The sequence below is a fragment of the Meriones unguiculatus genome, chromosome 8 (genome assembly GCF_030254825.1).
Source record: "Meriones unguiculatus strain TT.TT164.6M chromosome 8, Bangor_MerUng_6.1, whole genome shotgun sequence".
NCBI lineage: Eukaryota > Metazoa > Chordata > Mammalia > Rodentia > Muridae > Meriones > Meriones unguiculatus.
In genome coordinates this window covers 68,699,822-68,713,226 of record NC_083356.1, presented here as the reverse complement: position 1 = coordinate 68,713,226, position 13,405 = coordinate 68,699,822, and the positions used below count along the sequence as shown (strand labels likewise).

The 13,405-nt window shown below is 53.3% G+C and overlaps 1 protein-coding gene across 3 annotated transcripts in view; it reads left to right on the top strand.

Moving 5' to 3' along the window:
* Nucleotides 1–13,405, top strand: part of Nacc2 (NACC family member 2) — a 68,301-nt gene that overhangs the window by 21,263 nt on the left and 33,633 nt on the right. The window contains exons 1-2 of one of the 3 annotated variants that reach the window (XM_021641084.2): nucleotides 8,329–8,742; nucleotides 9,997–10,918. In XM_021641084.2, coding sequence (XP_021496759.1) covers nucleotides 10,057–10,918 — 862 coding nt within the window. In that variant the 5' untranslated portion in view covers nucleotides 8,329–8,742; nucleotides 9,997–10,056. Of the gene's footprint in view, nucleotides 1–8,328; nucleotides 8,743–9,724; nucleotides 9,750–9,996; nucleotides 10,919–13,405 lie in introns of those variants that run through there. The other 2 variants (XM_060389697.1, XM_021641085.2) reach the window with 2 other exon arrangements.

The following is a 13,405-nucleotide window of genomic DNA, read 5'->3' as shown; positions in this document are numbered from 1 at the left end:
TTATAATCTTCCTTGTCCCTCCTGGTAATCTGAGATTGTGGGTATGTGCCAGTCCACCTGGTTTGCCCCACTGCTTTGATCTTTTTTCTCAGTCTGTTAACACATGGGATTGATTTTACACAGTTTAGGGTCCATCTCCTTTGCGTTCTTGCTTGTCCTAAGCCCAGCAGACCCATTTTATCATCAGTGGAGCCTGCCTGGATCCAGGATGTATGTGCTGTGTGGCCTCCTGTGATCAACACTCACCAGCCCATATTTGTCCCATCCTGCCTTTCTTCAGTCCAGCCTCAAGCTAGTAAGTTTACCCCTTTATGACTACAGTGAATGAGCTGGAGGCTAGCTTTACCTCTTGTGTGGTTGAAGGTATGTTGCTTGTGTTGTCCTTTCTGTCTTGCTCTAATTTGTACCTTTTAGGTGTGGTAGGGCTGAGCATTTAGTGGCAGAACAGGGTCCCTGGCAGGTATCCAGCCTTGGTGACTGAGTCCTCTGTCCCTGGAGGCTATCAGACGTGGGCCTGATTCTTGTTTTGTTTGTTTGAGACAGTATCTCTCTATCTCTCCCTGGCTGTCCTGAAACTCACTAAATAGACCAGGCTGGCCTAGAACTCACAAATACCAATCTGGCGCTGCCGCTGGAGTCCCACCACACCCAGCCTAGGCCTGATTCTTAAGGGTCCACACAGCCTAGGTCTTTTCACAACTGGCCATTCCTACTGTCAGCTCCCACCCACTCAGGTTGGGCAGTAGAGTCTGGAGGTGACAGCTTGGTCCCCTGGCTTGTGAGAGCCACATGGAGTGGCTGATAGGGGCATCACCCATAGCCTTCCCAAAGGGCTTTCATTATTTCCTGGAGGAGGATGAGGCTAGAGAGGTCCCTGAACCACATTAGCAGGGATGGATAGGTGGTGAGTCTTGGGGGCCTGAGCTTCTTGGAGCCGTGAGAGACACCTCACTTTCTGGAAAGAGTGGCTGCTGCTACTGCTATTTGCTGTTGGAACTCCCTGTCGAGAGAAGCCCTGTGAGCTGGGCACTTAGGCCTGCTGTCCAGCAGCCTGGGTGCTTGGGTGTTTTCTGTACTCCCTGAGCCCAGTGCAAGTCCCCAGCCCTCCTCCCCGAATTCAGTGTGTGCTATGCAGGAGTTCTGCAGACGGGTTTCCCAGTGAAGACTCTAGTGTGGAACATGAAACCGGCTCTGTACAGCCTTAATTTGGCCCCCAGGATCCCCGCTGCATTATCCATATTTCCTTTAATTTGTGGGATTTCTAGTAAATGGGCTTAAAAATAGTTCTGGGCCTACTGCCAGGGCAGATGCGGGTGGCAGTCGTTTCACCAACAGCGATCAGAGTAACCCTTGTGTCTTTTGGGCCTGTGCCTCAGGCAGGTCCTCCAAGTCAGCCCTCCCAGCACACTCCTAGAGGGGAAGGATGCAGCATACTGTTCTTGGGGAGGAAGTCAGGCTGGGGCCTAGGCTGAGGGCACTAACTCAGGCTGGGAGAGTGTGAAACGCTCACACACAGGCACGTGCAAGCAAACTTCTATGCTAGTGTCTCTGAGCTACAAATGGTAAGGGCATACAGCACGTGACCCCTGTGCTTGGGTTGGCTCGCTCTTGAGCCTGATATCTATAGGCCCCTCCTCTCTACTCTTCTTAATTTCATCAGGCTCTTGCTCAGGCCCATGTCCCCTAGTCTTCTATGGTACTGACTTGATATGTCCAGTTCAAGACAGGTCTGCCTGGGCTGGTGTCTAAAGACTGGCCCCTGGCCTCTCACTCAGCACTTCTGGCCCTTGTATTGCTCTAGTCTGGTGACCAGGAGTACCCTGAGCATGTCTTCTGTTCTCAGCACATAGAGCTGGCCCTTGACTGGGACCCTGGTCCTATCTGACCCTGGGAATGGCTGAGCACTGAGAGCTATCCTTAGTCCAGTATCTTGGTCCAGGGCTCATTGGGGTGTCTTTGACGGGGTCCCAGCAACTTCTCTGTTCTTAGAGTTCTGTGGTCTGTTTAAATGTCACCGTCAGGTTAGTGCCACATGCAGCAGTATGGATTTCTAGGTTGGCCCACAATCACTGGTATCTGCCCCCACCTCTGGCCCAGAACTTTCCATCCTGTCTCTATGCTCTTCTCCCTGAAGGTAGAGGAGTTGTGCCTCATCTACCTGTGCAGGGCTGGACCCTCCAAGGGACAGTGCTGTTGTCTGGGGGTTGGGGTGGGTTTAAGCCCTGGGACCCTTCATTGGCTTTGTGCTCTGTCTAGCAAGGCTGTCAAGCTTCCTGGTCCTACAGCCAGGAATGGCCCCAGGAAGGGAAGCATTTGGTTCTCCCCAGAAATCAGCTCCCAGGCAGAGCTGTAGGGAGCTCTGATGGGTGTGTCTAGCCAGTTAAATGTGGGTGTTCAGGGACCACCGAAGTCTTTAAGAGATTTTCCTCTGCTCAGTGCCTGCTGCTCTTTAGAAGAAGTGGGGGGCTGCTGTTTTGGGTAGGGAATGGAAAGTTGCCTATGGTTCAGTTTTTCAGGGACACACCCAGGCGAGGTTGACTTCCCCAAAGTCATACTTGGATCCTTTGGACCTCTGTCACTAGCAGCTACCTTACTAGGGCATGGAGGTGGGGGAGCTCTTGGGTTGAGTCCTCCCAGCTGATTTAGTGCTTCTCTGTGTCTCTAATTTACATTAGCTTTTTAAGCATAATTAGAAATGCAGGGAATCTTTGTGTCTTACCTCGCCTCTGACTATTTATGGCATGATATGCAGATGAGGAGTTCTATGAATATTAAAAATGGGGTGTTCTGGAAAGTGGATGTCTGTACTGAGTTGGGTGACCCATAGCCCAGCATGCACCTATGCTATCCCCTGCCCCACCTCCTCACAGCACCTGGCATCCAGGTTACCCTCTCTGGTGCTCTGGTGGGGAAGGTCAAGGTCACAGGCTGCTATGGGACCTCTGGCAGGCCCACAAGCGAAAGGGGTAAGCAAAGACAGCTGCTCCTGCTGGTGGCTGTGGAGTAGCCCTGGTGGGCCAGGAGCAGATCCGCTTCTGCTTCTCAGGGAGGGCCGAGAGGGCAGGTGCATGCCAAGCTGCTCTGGCTTTTTAAGTTATTAAACTATGCCCAAAGGAGACGCTCTTCAAGCTTATGTTACTTAAATTACAAATGTGAGTGGGGAAGATTGTCACCTCTTCTCAAAACATTGCTTAATTCTTTGGAAACCTCTGGAAGCAGCCTGTGGCTCACGAGAGAGTTTTGCACAGTGGGTCTGCAGGGCTGGGAAGCCAAGGGTCAGGTACAGCAGGAGGGTGGTAGGCCAGTGGGGGGCAGTCCTAGTACACGGCACCTCATCTCTGAGTGATTTACTGATTCTACAATACATGCAGTGTTTTGATTGCCCTAGCACCTGTCATTTAAAAGCCTTAGTGCTTAGACCCCATGGTTCTCAGGCTTCCTAATGCAGTTCCTTTAATACAGTTCCTCATGTTGTGGTGACCCCCAACCATAAAATTATTTAGTTGCTTCTTCATAACTGTAATTATGCTATTGTTATGAATTGTAATGTAAATATCTGATATGCAGGATATCTGATATAGTGCCCACAGGTTGAGAACGACTGGCTTACAAGGCTACACAGACCAGTTGGGGTAGGTGTCTATGCCTCAGGTGCACTGTAGATGTTAGAAGTGTTACCTGCTTTTGCTCTTTCCTGTAGCTATAAGGTTCTACTAGGCCATACCAACCCACAAGGTCCAGAGCTGTCAGATATAAGACTGACCATCATGAGGAGGGGTAGCACAGTCTGTCATTGTGATCCTTTGGCATGGGTGGTTGTGTTCCATGGAGTCCTCATGCTGGGTGGTCACAGCTCATGTCACACACACACACGAGGGGGTGGGAAGAGCAAAAAGAGCAAGGGAGAAAAGATTGACAAGCCAATTTTTGAATTGGCTTTCTTCCCTTTTCCTTCTGAGAGAAGGAAGGGAGGGAGGAAGGGAGGGAGGGAGGAAGGAAGGAAGGAAGGAAGGAAGGAAGGAAGGAAGGAAGGAAGGAAGGAAGGAAGAAGTTTCCAGGCAAACCTTGTGTTGTGTAGTTAAAACAGGCTTTTATGGCTGATGCTGGTCCAGGCCTGTGGTCTGGCAGGAGAGAGCTTTGTTTAAAGGGGTTTATGTGGTCCCTCCCTGCTTCTCCAAGGGGACCTGTCATGTTGGAGAACTGCCTCCTTTGTGACCCAGAGCTGAGAAGGTAGGTCCCTGTGCCTCCTCTCTTTCAAGTATGGAGGCTGAGATACATTCTCCTCTGTGGTAGAGCCCTGGGGACCTTATGCAGTGCTAGCTCCGGTCCAATCAGTTGAACAGGGCCAGACTTCACCTTCTTGCTCTTGTTATTTGATGACCAAAGACTCCCATGACACTGGATGTCAAAATTAGGAAGCCAGGGAATTTGATAATCAGGTGTCTATGACTCATGCTCTGGGCCTGCAGCTTCCAGGTCTGGGATTCCAGTCTTCTCCTTTGTAGCATTTAGAGGGGTTCAGGTGGGCAGGCAGCATATGCAGTTAGCATGAGCACTGTGGGAAGGGGCACTGACAGGCAAGATCACATCCTGCAGCCTCTGCTTCTACTTGCCTGGGTCCTTTTGCAAGATGGTAGAGATTCCATTAGCAGCAAGGCCTCAGGCAGCTCAGCTCTGCCTGATGGTATTTTAAAAGTTTAATGCAAACCTCAGGACCAACCTGGTGCCTCACCCAGCTCTTGGAGACCTGAGCACACCCAAGCCAGGACCCTAATCCACAGTCCCCACAGTTCCCTGGTGATGCTGTGTCTAGTCAGCTGTTGGGAAGGAATCCATAAGGAAGCAGACCTCCTACCTCCTTCCCTATCCTACACTGTGATAGAAAGGGGTTTCTCTGCTGTCTTCACTGAACTCCTACCAGGCTGTGTTCCTGGAACTGCACATGCTCCTGCCTGTGTCCTCTGGCAGCTGCAGTCCTTCCTGGGGTAGGTGCCTTGCACAAACCTCCTGGTTCTTCTGGCCTGACTGGGGTGTGTGAGACTGCCTGGGGAGGGGCTCCCTTAAACTGTGCCTTCCTCTTCCCTTGGCAGCTGCATGGCAGTACCTGTGTGTTTGCTGAGGTTCAGGGCTTCTTATTAAATTGACAAAATTAAATCCTGCAAAATAATTGAATTTCTCTCTTCTTTCTTTCCTTGCTGGTAGTCATCATGCAGACACCAACCACCATCCTTCACAGTGCTGAGGCTCTGTCTAGCAAGTTCCCAGAGTCCTTGTGGGATGGAGGGGTTTTTGCCAGATTCCAGACAGGACCTACAGGCTCTGGAGCTGAGACTAGTTTGAGGGTGCTAGGAAGGGTGGCTGCTGCTTATTGGTGAGCCTGTCCTGTCTCTGGATATATCCTTGGAGTGGTTTTGTGCCTTTGCTTCCCAGGGGTGTGGTTCTAAGGCCCAGGTAAACATTGGGGTGCTGTGTAGCTGAAATCTGTGCATTCATTAAAATCCTTCCTGTGAAGTTGACTCTGGCAGGATACCCCTTTTGATTGGGGACAGGACTCTGGCAAAGCACTGCCTGGCCTCTGTATGCAATATTTCTGGTTACAGTTCTGGTTCACCTCTGTCCCGAGTGTGGCCTCATCAGTGTCCACATCTACCTATTGGCTTTGGTGCTTTCGAGGAAGTGTTAGCACCCTACCCTTCCTTGAAGAATTGTTTATAGAGACCTCATCTATCTCCTATTCTGGAGAACTCTCAGGAGCCTCCACTAAGTGGGGAAAGGGTCCCAAGGTAAGTGTAGCAGCAGGGTTTGTACTTGGCTTTGGGGCCATCCTGTAGACTGTCATGAAGAAACAGTTTATTAGTGCAGACACTGTGAGGATAGATGGGGTAAGTAGAGACAGAGTGCTAATTTACTACTTGACTGTAGAAATTTCCATAAGCAGATGAATGTAGCATAGCTCACCATGGAGAGGAGCCTTGCTGGATGGGGCTCAGGGGGTAAGGGAATCGAGTTACAGAAGAATAGAAGTTAGAGAGCACAGTTGGACATCACTACACAGGGTTGGTGTGGAGAGTCCTGAGGAACCCCTATGGCTGGAATCAGCTTTGCCCTTCCCATGGAGCCGGCAGCCACACTCTGGCCCACTTAGGTGCAAGGCTCCCTCATGCCCCAGCCGCAGCCCTGGCTAGTCTTATTTTCATGCTCCTGGAGTGTAAGCCAAGCCTTTATTTGATTCTTTTCTCCTAAAGTTCAGCTTTGTTTTTGCCCCAGCCAAGGCTTCTAAGAAAGCAACCTAAAACCAGCTCCTGTCCGGTTCTCGCAGGCTGGGTGCAGGCATCAGCGTTGCCAGCACAGGTGGCCTGAGGACAAGGTAGCAAATGAGCCAGTTGTCCTGGGTCCCTGGAGACCAAGTTGGCCTCATCATCTTCTGGGAGAATAATGGTCCCTTCTCTGTATGAGCTGGACTGCCCAGGTTCTAGGCGCCAGTCCTTGAGGTATGGACACAAATGCCTCACCTGCTCAGGTCAAAACAAATCATAGACATCATCAGTCTACGCAGTAGCAGGCCTTTAAGCTTTATGGTTCTCCCTGTGCTTAGTTACTTCCCCAGAGTCCACCTTGACCCCAGTACACAGCTGATACCAGAGAATGCAGGTCATAGGAAATGGCTGACGCTGGTGGGACATAGCACTTAACTTGGCCCACAAGCCAGGGCCTATACTGTTGGAAGGGGCTGTTCCAGGGAGCTTCACTCTATCCTCTGATTCTTTGTACCTGATTACTGATCAGTTTACCCTTCTGTGTTGGGACCAGAGCTGGGTCATACTGCAGCTTTGCAGGCTTCTGCCCCCTGGCCAGGCTTCCGGAGAGCTTCTGTTTGGTTGGGGTTGCCTGTGGCAGAAGCTGCGGCTCTGAGGGGAAAGCTTCCCTCTGGTGGGTGTTGTAGATCTAGGAATTTTTGTCTCTTATGTGCTTTGTGTGCTGTGTGTCTGTGAGTAGCATAGTCCCTCTCTAGCTAGGCCCAGTGGTCAGCCAGGGACCCATACAGATCTGAGCACACCTAGTCCTGCCCAGGTTGGACTTGTGAGGCTTGCCTGTTAGGTTTCTGGAAGGAAGCAGCCACTAAAAAGGAAGATGGAAGGACTATTCTGAGTAAGGTATGGCCCAGAGGTGATCCTGCCAAGCCCTAGGTTTCTTGGCCTTGTAGAGAGTAGTTCTTCAGCAGGACTGAGCACTAGTGTGCAGCCCCCAAGTCCTAGGGAACCTCATGGCCACCCTGAGGACAAAGGCTTGGAGGGGGCTGTCTTGCTGGCAGCTTCACACCTGGCTTTTCTCCCATCCCTGTTCAGTGGCTTTTTGTCTGGAGCCCACAGTGTGTAAATAAGGAGGTGCCAGATGGCTCTTTTTTCTTTTTTGTTTTTGTTGTTGTTCTATTGGTGCCTTGGAGGGTACACTGGGAATGAAAGACCATTACTGCTACCACCTCCTCATAGGCTGTGTCACCTTGATAGTACTGCTTCTCAGTAGACAGTACCAGTACCTTGACCCTTTCCCTTCTTGCAGGTAGAATATATTCTTTCTGGAAACACAGTTCGTAACAGTGGGAGAAACTGAGGCAGGCTGTCCAGTAGCTCTCCCCACGGCCCTTGCAATTAAGCAAATGCTATGGAAGGAGATGCTTACCCTTTGCCAGAAAAAGACCTTCTAAAGGGCACCGGAGACACCTTACTCAGCTTGCTGGTCTTTATTTCCAAGAAGTGTTTCAGGTGGAGGGAGGAGCAGGCACATCTCCAGGGGTCTGCCTAGCCACAAAGTTGCACCTTTCTTAAAGAGCCATTCAGGGATCAGAAGATGGGCTTGGGGTGGGGCCAGGGGTCTGGACCTACAGGCCTACTGTTATGGAGCCTGTGGCCCTGCAGAGTATGTGGCTCTAAGGCCCTGAGAAGTAGGGGAGATAGCTCTAGGGTCCTAATCCCTTCCCAGTCTGTGCCTCTTTTAGGACCCCTTTGGCATTCTCCTTCCTTTTCCCCCATCTCCCGGCTGTGCTTGCACCCCTTCCCTACCCTGGTGCTGTCATCCTTCCCCATTCCCTAGCCCTCCAGCTCAGCCTCTTGCTACCCAGGAAGAGTTAAGTTAGACGCGCTGCCAGCTCTGCAGACTGTTTGGAATAGTTTAAATGCTTTGACACTGGGTCTGTACAGGATGGCAGGGAGGCAGTTTACTGGGTAATTCATATGCAAAACTGCACTATAAATTTCCAAGCTGTCTCAGTTGCCGTGGCACCACGAAGCATTTCTCCACGTACAGTACAGTATTTCTGCCATCTTTGTTTGCATTGCAGTGAGTCATCAAAAGTCTGTCTTGCACCAACACCCGGAGCCGTGCATTCCTCTGGCACCAACGCGCCACTGTTTTTAAAGCTGGGGCTGGGAGCTGGCATTTACTTCAGCTCCCAAATCAAAGGCGGCTATTCATTCCCGAGAGCTGCCTGGATGTTCGTCTGCATCCGGCTGCTTCATTGAGATGCTGCGCGCTGCCCGGGAGAGCCGGCCTGGGTGCAGCTGAGCTGTGGCCGCTGAGTCCAGCGCCCAGCTCTCTGCCACCCCCACCCTCCTGCAGGGCTCCTTACGCCCTCCCCACCTCAGGGTTCCTTGCTGCATTCCCCGAGCAGCTGGCGGGCCGGTGTACCGGAGCCTGCTGCCAGGCTGAGTGGGCAGTGTCTGCCGCCGGCCACAGTCGCTAAAGGTAGGTCTTTCCTCTCCTGGTCGTGCCTGCGGGCCAGCCCAGCAACTTCTCTGCAGCGGGGGTACTGCAGGACACCCCGGCGCTGCGCCCACCTGCCCAACTCCTGGCGCAGGGTTGCTCCGCCCTCCTTTCCAGCCACCCGGCGCCTCTGCGGCCGTCCGCACTTTCCTCCCGTGGGACACAGCGGCCCTTTGTGCAGCTCTGCAGAGTTAGGCGAGGGCCTGCGCCTTCTCCCGCCACCCCCCACCCGCCATCGGCAGAGTCCTGTGCTGATAAACAGTGGCGGCCTGCCCCCACCCTGGCCCCCTGGCGGGCTTAGTCCAGAGACCCTTCTAGTTACCTGGGCTGGGACCAAGCCAGCAGGGATTGGCCAGTTTTGGAAGTGGGGCGGAGGGAGGGCGCACAGGCGGGAGGCTGCTCTGCGACAAGCACCAAGTCCTTTGGCATGCCTGAGGGTGCTCAGGACCTGGGTTCTGGTTTGGGGAGCCCGGAGCTGCCAGGAGGCACAGAGTGCGTCCAGAGCCCTTCCACTCGGCAGATCGAGGTCTGTCCGCAAGGAAAGAGTAGAGGAAGGAGCCCACTGAGTTCTCCCAGCCTCAGTCCACCTTCCTGACGTTCCTTGTCCCTCCTTATCTGTCAGAGGAAGCTTAAAGCTGAGCAAGGGCTATGGCAGGGGGACAGCTCTGCAGTGCCTCAGAGTGCCCTCCGCAGGCTGCTCAGCGGGCAAAGAGGAAAAACAAACCTGAAACTAAAGCCCTCCCTGCTCTGGGACGTCCTTTTCACGGAAGGCTACACAGCGAGGGGCTTCTTGGCTCAGGGAACTTTTTCCCTCTAGACCGGAGTCCCTGAGATCACTCTTGGGCTCTGCTCTTAGCCCTCCCATCCCAATCAGTGGGTAACTTGTCTGTTCAGCTCACTCCTGTCTTATTCTCAGAGGGTTCAGAGACGGGAGAATGGAGCCTTGCCCTCAGGATTGTTGGGAGCAGTCCATGGGTGCTGTGGATGGGGTAGGTGATGGGGCAGGTTCTCATGCCTGCATAGGGGTCAGGATCATTCTGTCCTGCCTCCAAGCCAGGGTCTGGATTTTTGAGGACCACCCTCACCCCCCCAGTCCTTCTGGGAGGAATGTTCTAGCTAAGGAGACCACTTAAGCAGGGCAGTGTTCTTCCCTTCCCTTGTCAGAGGCTGGGAGCAGGTTGCTAGATGGGGTGGGGGGCATCTGGCAGTTAACTGACCACAGTGTCCCTTCTACAGATGTGCCTCATCCAGGCTGTCCCACGCTGAGTCTCAGGCCCGCCCACCACAGCACCCGCCATGTCTCAGATGCTGCACATCGAGATCCCCAACTTTGGGAACACAGTGCTTGGCTGTCTCAATGAGCAGCGCCTGTTGGGCCTCTACTGTGATGTGTCCATCGTGGTCAAAGGCCAGGCCTTCAAGGCCCACCGTGCAGTCCTGGCTGCCAGCAGCCTCTACTTCCGAGACCTCTTCAGTGGTAATAGCAAGAGTGCTTTTGAGCTGCCCGGCACGGTGCCGCCTGCCTGCTTCCAGCAGATTCTGTCCTTCTGCTACACAGGCAAGCTTACCATGGCGGCCAGCGAGCAGCTGGTGGTCATGTACACGGCGGGCTTCCTGCAGATCCAGCACATCGTGGAGCGGGGCACAGACCTCATGTTCAAGGTGAGCTCACCCCACTGTGACTCGCAGACCGCCATGATCGAGGATGCCAGCTCGGAGCCCCAAAGTCCCTGCAACCAGCTGCAACCGGCCACCGCGGCCTACGTCGCATCCCCTTCTGTGCCCATCCCACTTTTGACCCGAGTAAAGCATGAAGCCATGGAGATGCCACCTGCCACTGGCCCAGGCCTGGCTTCTAAACGCCCCCTGGAGACGGGCCCTCGAGATGGTGTGGCAGGGACACCTGGCGCAGCCCCTCTGAAGCTGCCTCGCGTCTCCTACTATGGTGTGCCCAGCTTGGCCACTCTCATCCCCAGCATCCAGCAGGTACCCTATCCCCAGGGGGAGCGGACCAGTCCTGGGGCCAGCAGTCTGCCCACCACCGACAGCCCCACCTCCTACCACAACGAGGAGGATGAGGAGGATGATGAAGCCTATGATACCATGGTGGAGGAGCAGTATGGCCAGATGTACATTAAGGCGACAGGAAACTATGCAGGTAATACACAGCAGGGTCTGGCACCATGCCATCCTTGCAAACAGAGGGCATGTTGCATGGTGAGAGTGTATGGTGATTGTGGCTGGTGTGCATGGTCACTTTGCTGCAGGCGAGGTGTTTGGGCTGGAGGAGTTGGATAGGAGCTCGGGCCCTGTGCATGTGGTAATGGTCAACAGTCTGTCAGAGTTCCCGTGTAGTGTGTAGAGTTTCTGCCTGTATTGAACAAATGAAGGAGCTGAGGGTGTCAGTGGCTCAGGAATCCCCTTAGGGTTTCATGACTCTTGTATGCTTGTATAAGTATTTCAGAATTTGGCTCTGGCCCTCTTGGGTCTGCATAGATAGCTTCTGTTTCCTTTTCATGGGGAGAACTGGAGCTGGTTTTCTCCTGAGAGCAAGATACATGCTAGCCACTGCATTGCTCAGAGTGAGCACATCCACCCCAGGGAATCCACCAATGTATAGGGTCTTCCATTCCTGCTTATCATCAGTTAGGAGGCCAGAGAAGGACCCAAGACCCTTTGTTTCTGGGACCCCAAGGCTGTAGTGCAGGGGCTATTACTAGAGTCCTTTCACACCATGTTGATGGCTGGACACAGCCGTGAGGTTGGGGCAGAATCAGTGTGTGCCGAGGACAGAGGGTGCTCACCGGTATTCCACAGAACCAGGAAAGGATCTGATCTCTCCTCATCCCTCAGTACCATCCTTGCACAGCCCCTACCTCTCCAGGGTGACCTCGGCTGTGGCACACTGGGAGAGTGGGAACAGGGCAAAGTGTGCCCAGTATCCTGTGTGTTGAACCTGCTCTTCGATGCTTGGCCAGCCGACTCCTTAACCTTGCCTGCACAGGGACAGCCTGGTTGCTTCAACAGGTTTTCTGAGGAGCCAGTTGGATAGTGGCCTTGGAAGGTTTTACAGAGCTGGCATTTGTAGGGTGGGAACAGAAGGACGGGAAGCTCTCAGCTACCCTTGGTCAGGCCAGTTGAACACTTCAGCTCTCTTGGTTCATAGATAGTTCTGAGTCTCAGAGGCTGTGGGGCAGGGACCTCACCAAGGGTGTTCTGTGGGGTCTGGGGTGTCGGAAGGGGATCCTGCTTGACCCATTTTGTGGTGACGGGATGTACTTGATCTTAGACAGGCTATGTGTCTGGCCCTGCTCCATTGGCCCCTGTGCACAGTCTAGGTTTCCTTGTGTCTTTCTCTTCAGCAGGTCTGTAAGTGGGGCAGAGAAGGGGGTGTGCAATTTCTTAGTTAAAAATCTAGGTTATTGGTGGTGACGTTCCTACCCAGGGTGTGCTTGAGAAGGGAACCATGGGATGAGCAGGTAGAGGGAAGGCCTGGCCCCTACCGTGGAGCTATAGGCTCCCTGTGTCTGAAGCTATTCTATCTCAGAATAGCTTCATACCCACCACCTGGGGTGGGTGGCCCATTGCTCCTTGTTCAGACAAGATGCTTGAATTTGAGCTATTAGATTCCAGATTATTCTCAGGTGCCCCTACAAAGAGTCTCTCTGGCTTCAGTTTCCCACCCCAAGTAAGGGGTTGACCCATGCCACTCAGGGACCTAATGTCCACTGTATGTCCTGAGGTGTGATGGTGGCTAGGACTCCCTTGCTACCCTGCTCTTTAGGAGCTGTTCCCAGTATGCCTCGATGTAACACTCTGAAACCAGGCATGATGGTCCGGAGCTGAAGGCAGGAGGTTTGGGCTTCAAGGTCATGACTACACAGGGAGTTTCAGGCCAGCCTGGGCCACATTAGACCCTGTCTAAACCTCCTCCCTAAATAATGCGGCACCCTGGTAACTCAGCCCTGCTGTGTCTTGAGCCATTTTAGTCCCCTCCCTCTGCCTCCTGTTCTGATCTTAGATGTCAGGCATTGATGTGAGAAGCAAGGCCACTGAGAAGCTCTGTGGCGGGACAGAGCCCTATGCTCTAGAGGCTTGACTGTTTCGGTTTACCCAACAGGATGCCCATCTCTGCTTCCTGCCCACCCCATTTATCTCAACCAGTGTGGGGTCACCCTTCTAGTGCCCGAGACTGTAGCAGGGCAAAGGGCAGAACAACTTGCTTCTGGCCCTGCCATGCTGCCAACAGGCACTCGGGAGCTGCATGCCGGATTAGAGGGAGAGCACTGAGAGAGCACGGGCAGGTGTCCATCGTCTCTCCAGGAGTGAAGAATATACATCTACACACTATGGATCCACTGCTCCCCGAGCCATAGGGATGTCAGTTGTCTGCCTCGAGTGTGACTGTGGTCAGTACCCCAAGAGCAGGAGGAGGATGTCCTAATCCTGGATCCCACATAGCCAAGGATACAGACACAGCCACAGCTCAAGCCACTTCCCCTCTCCTCCCCCACCCCACCCCATCCTTCCCTAGCACAGGAAGCTTATCTGAGCTCTCAGAGCTCCAGGCTGGGTCATGTTGTCCATTCACAAATGGCAAACCCAGGGCTTTCTCAGTTACCGCATCAGGCCCTTTGCTGTGTGG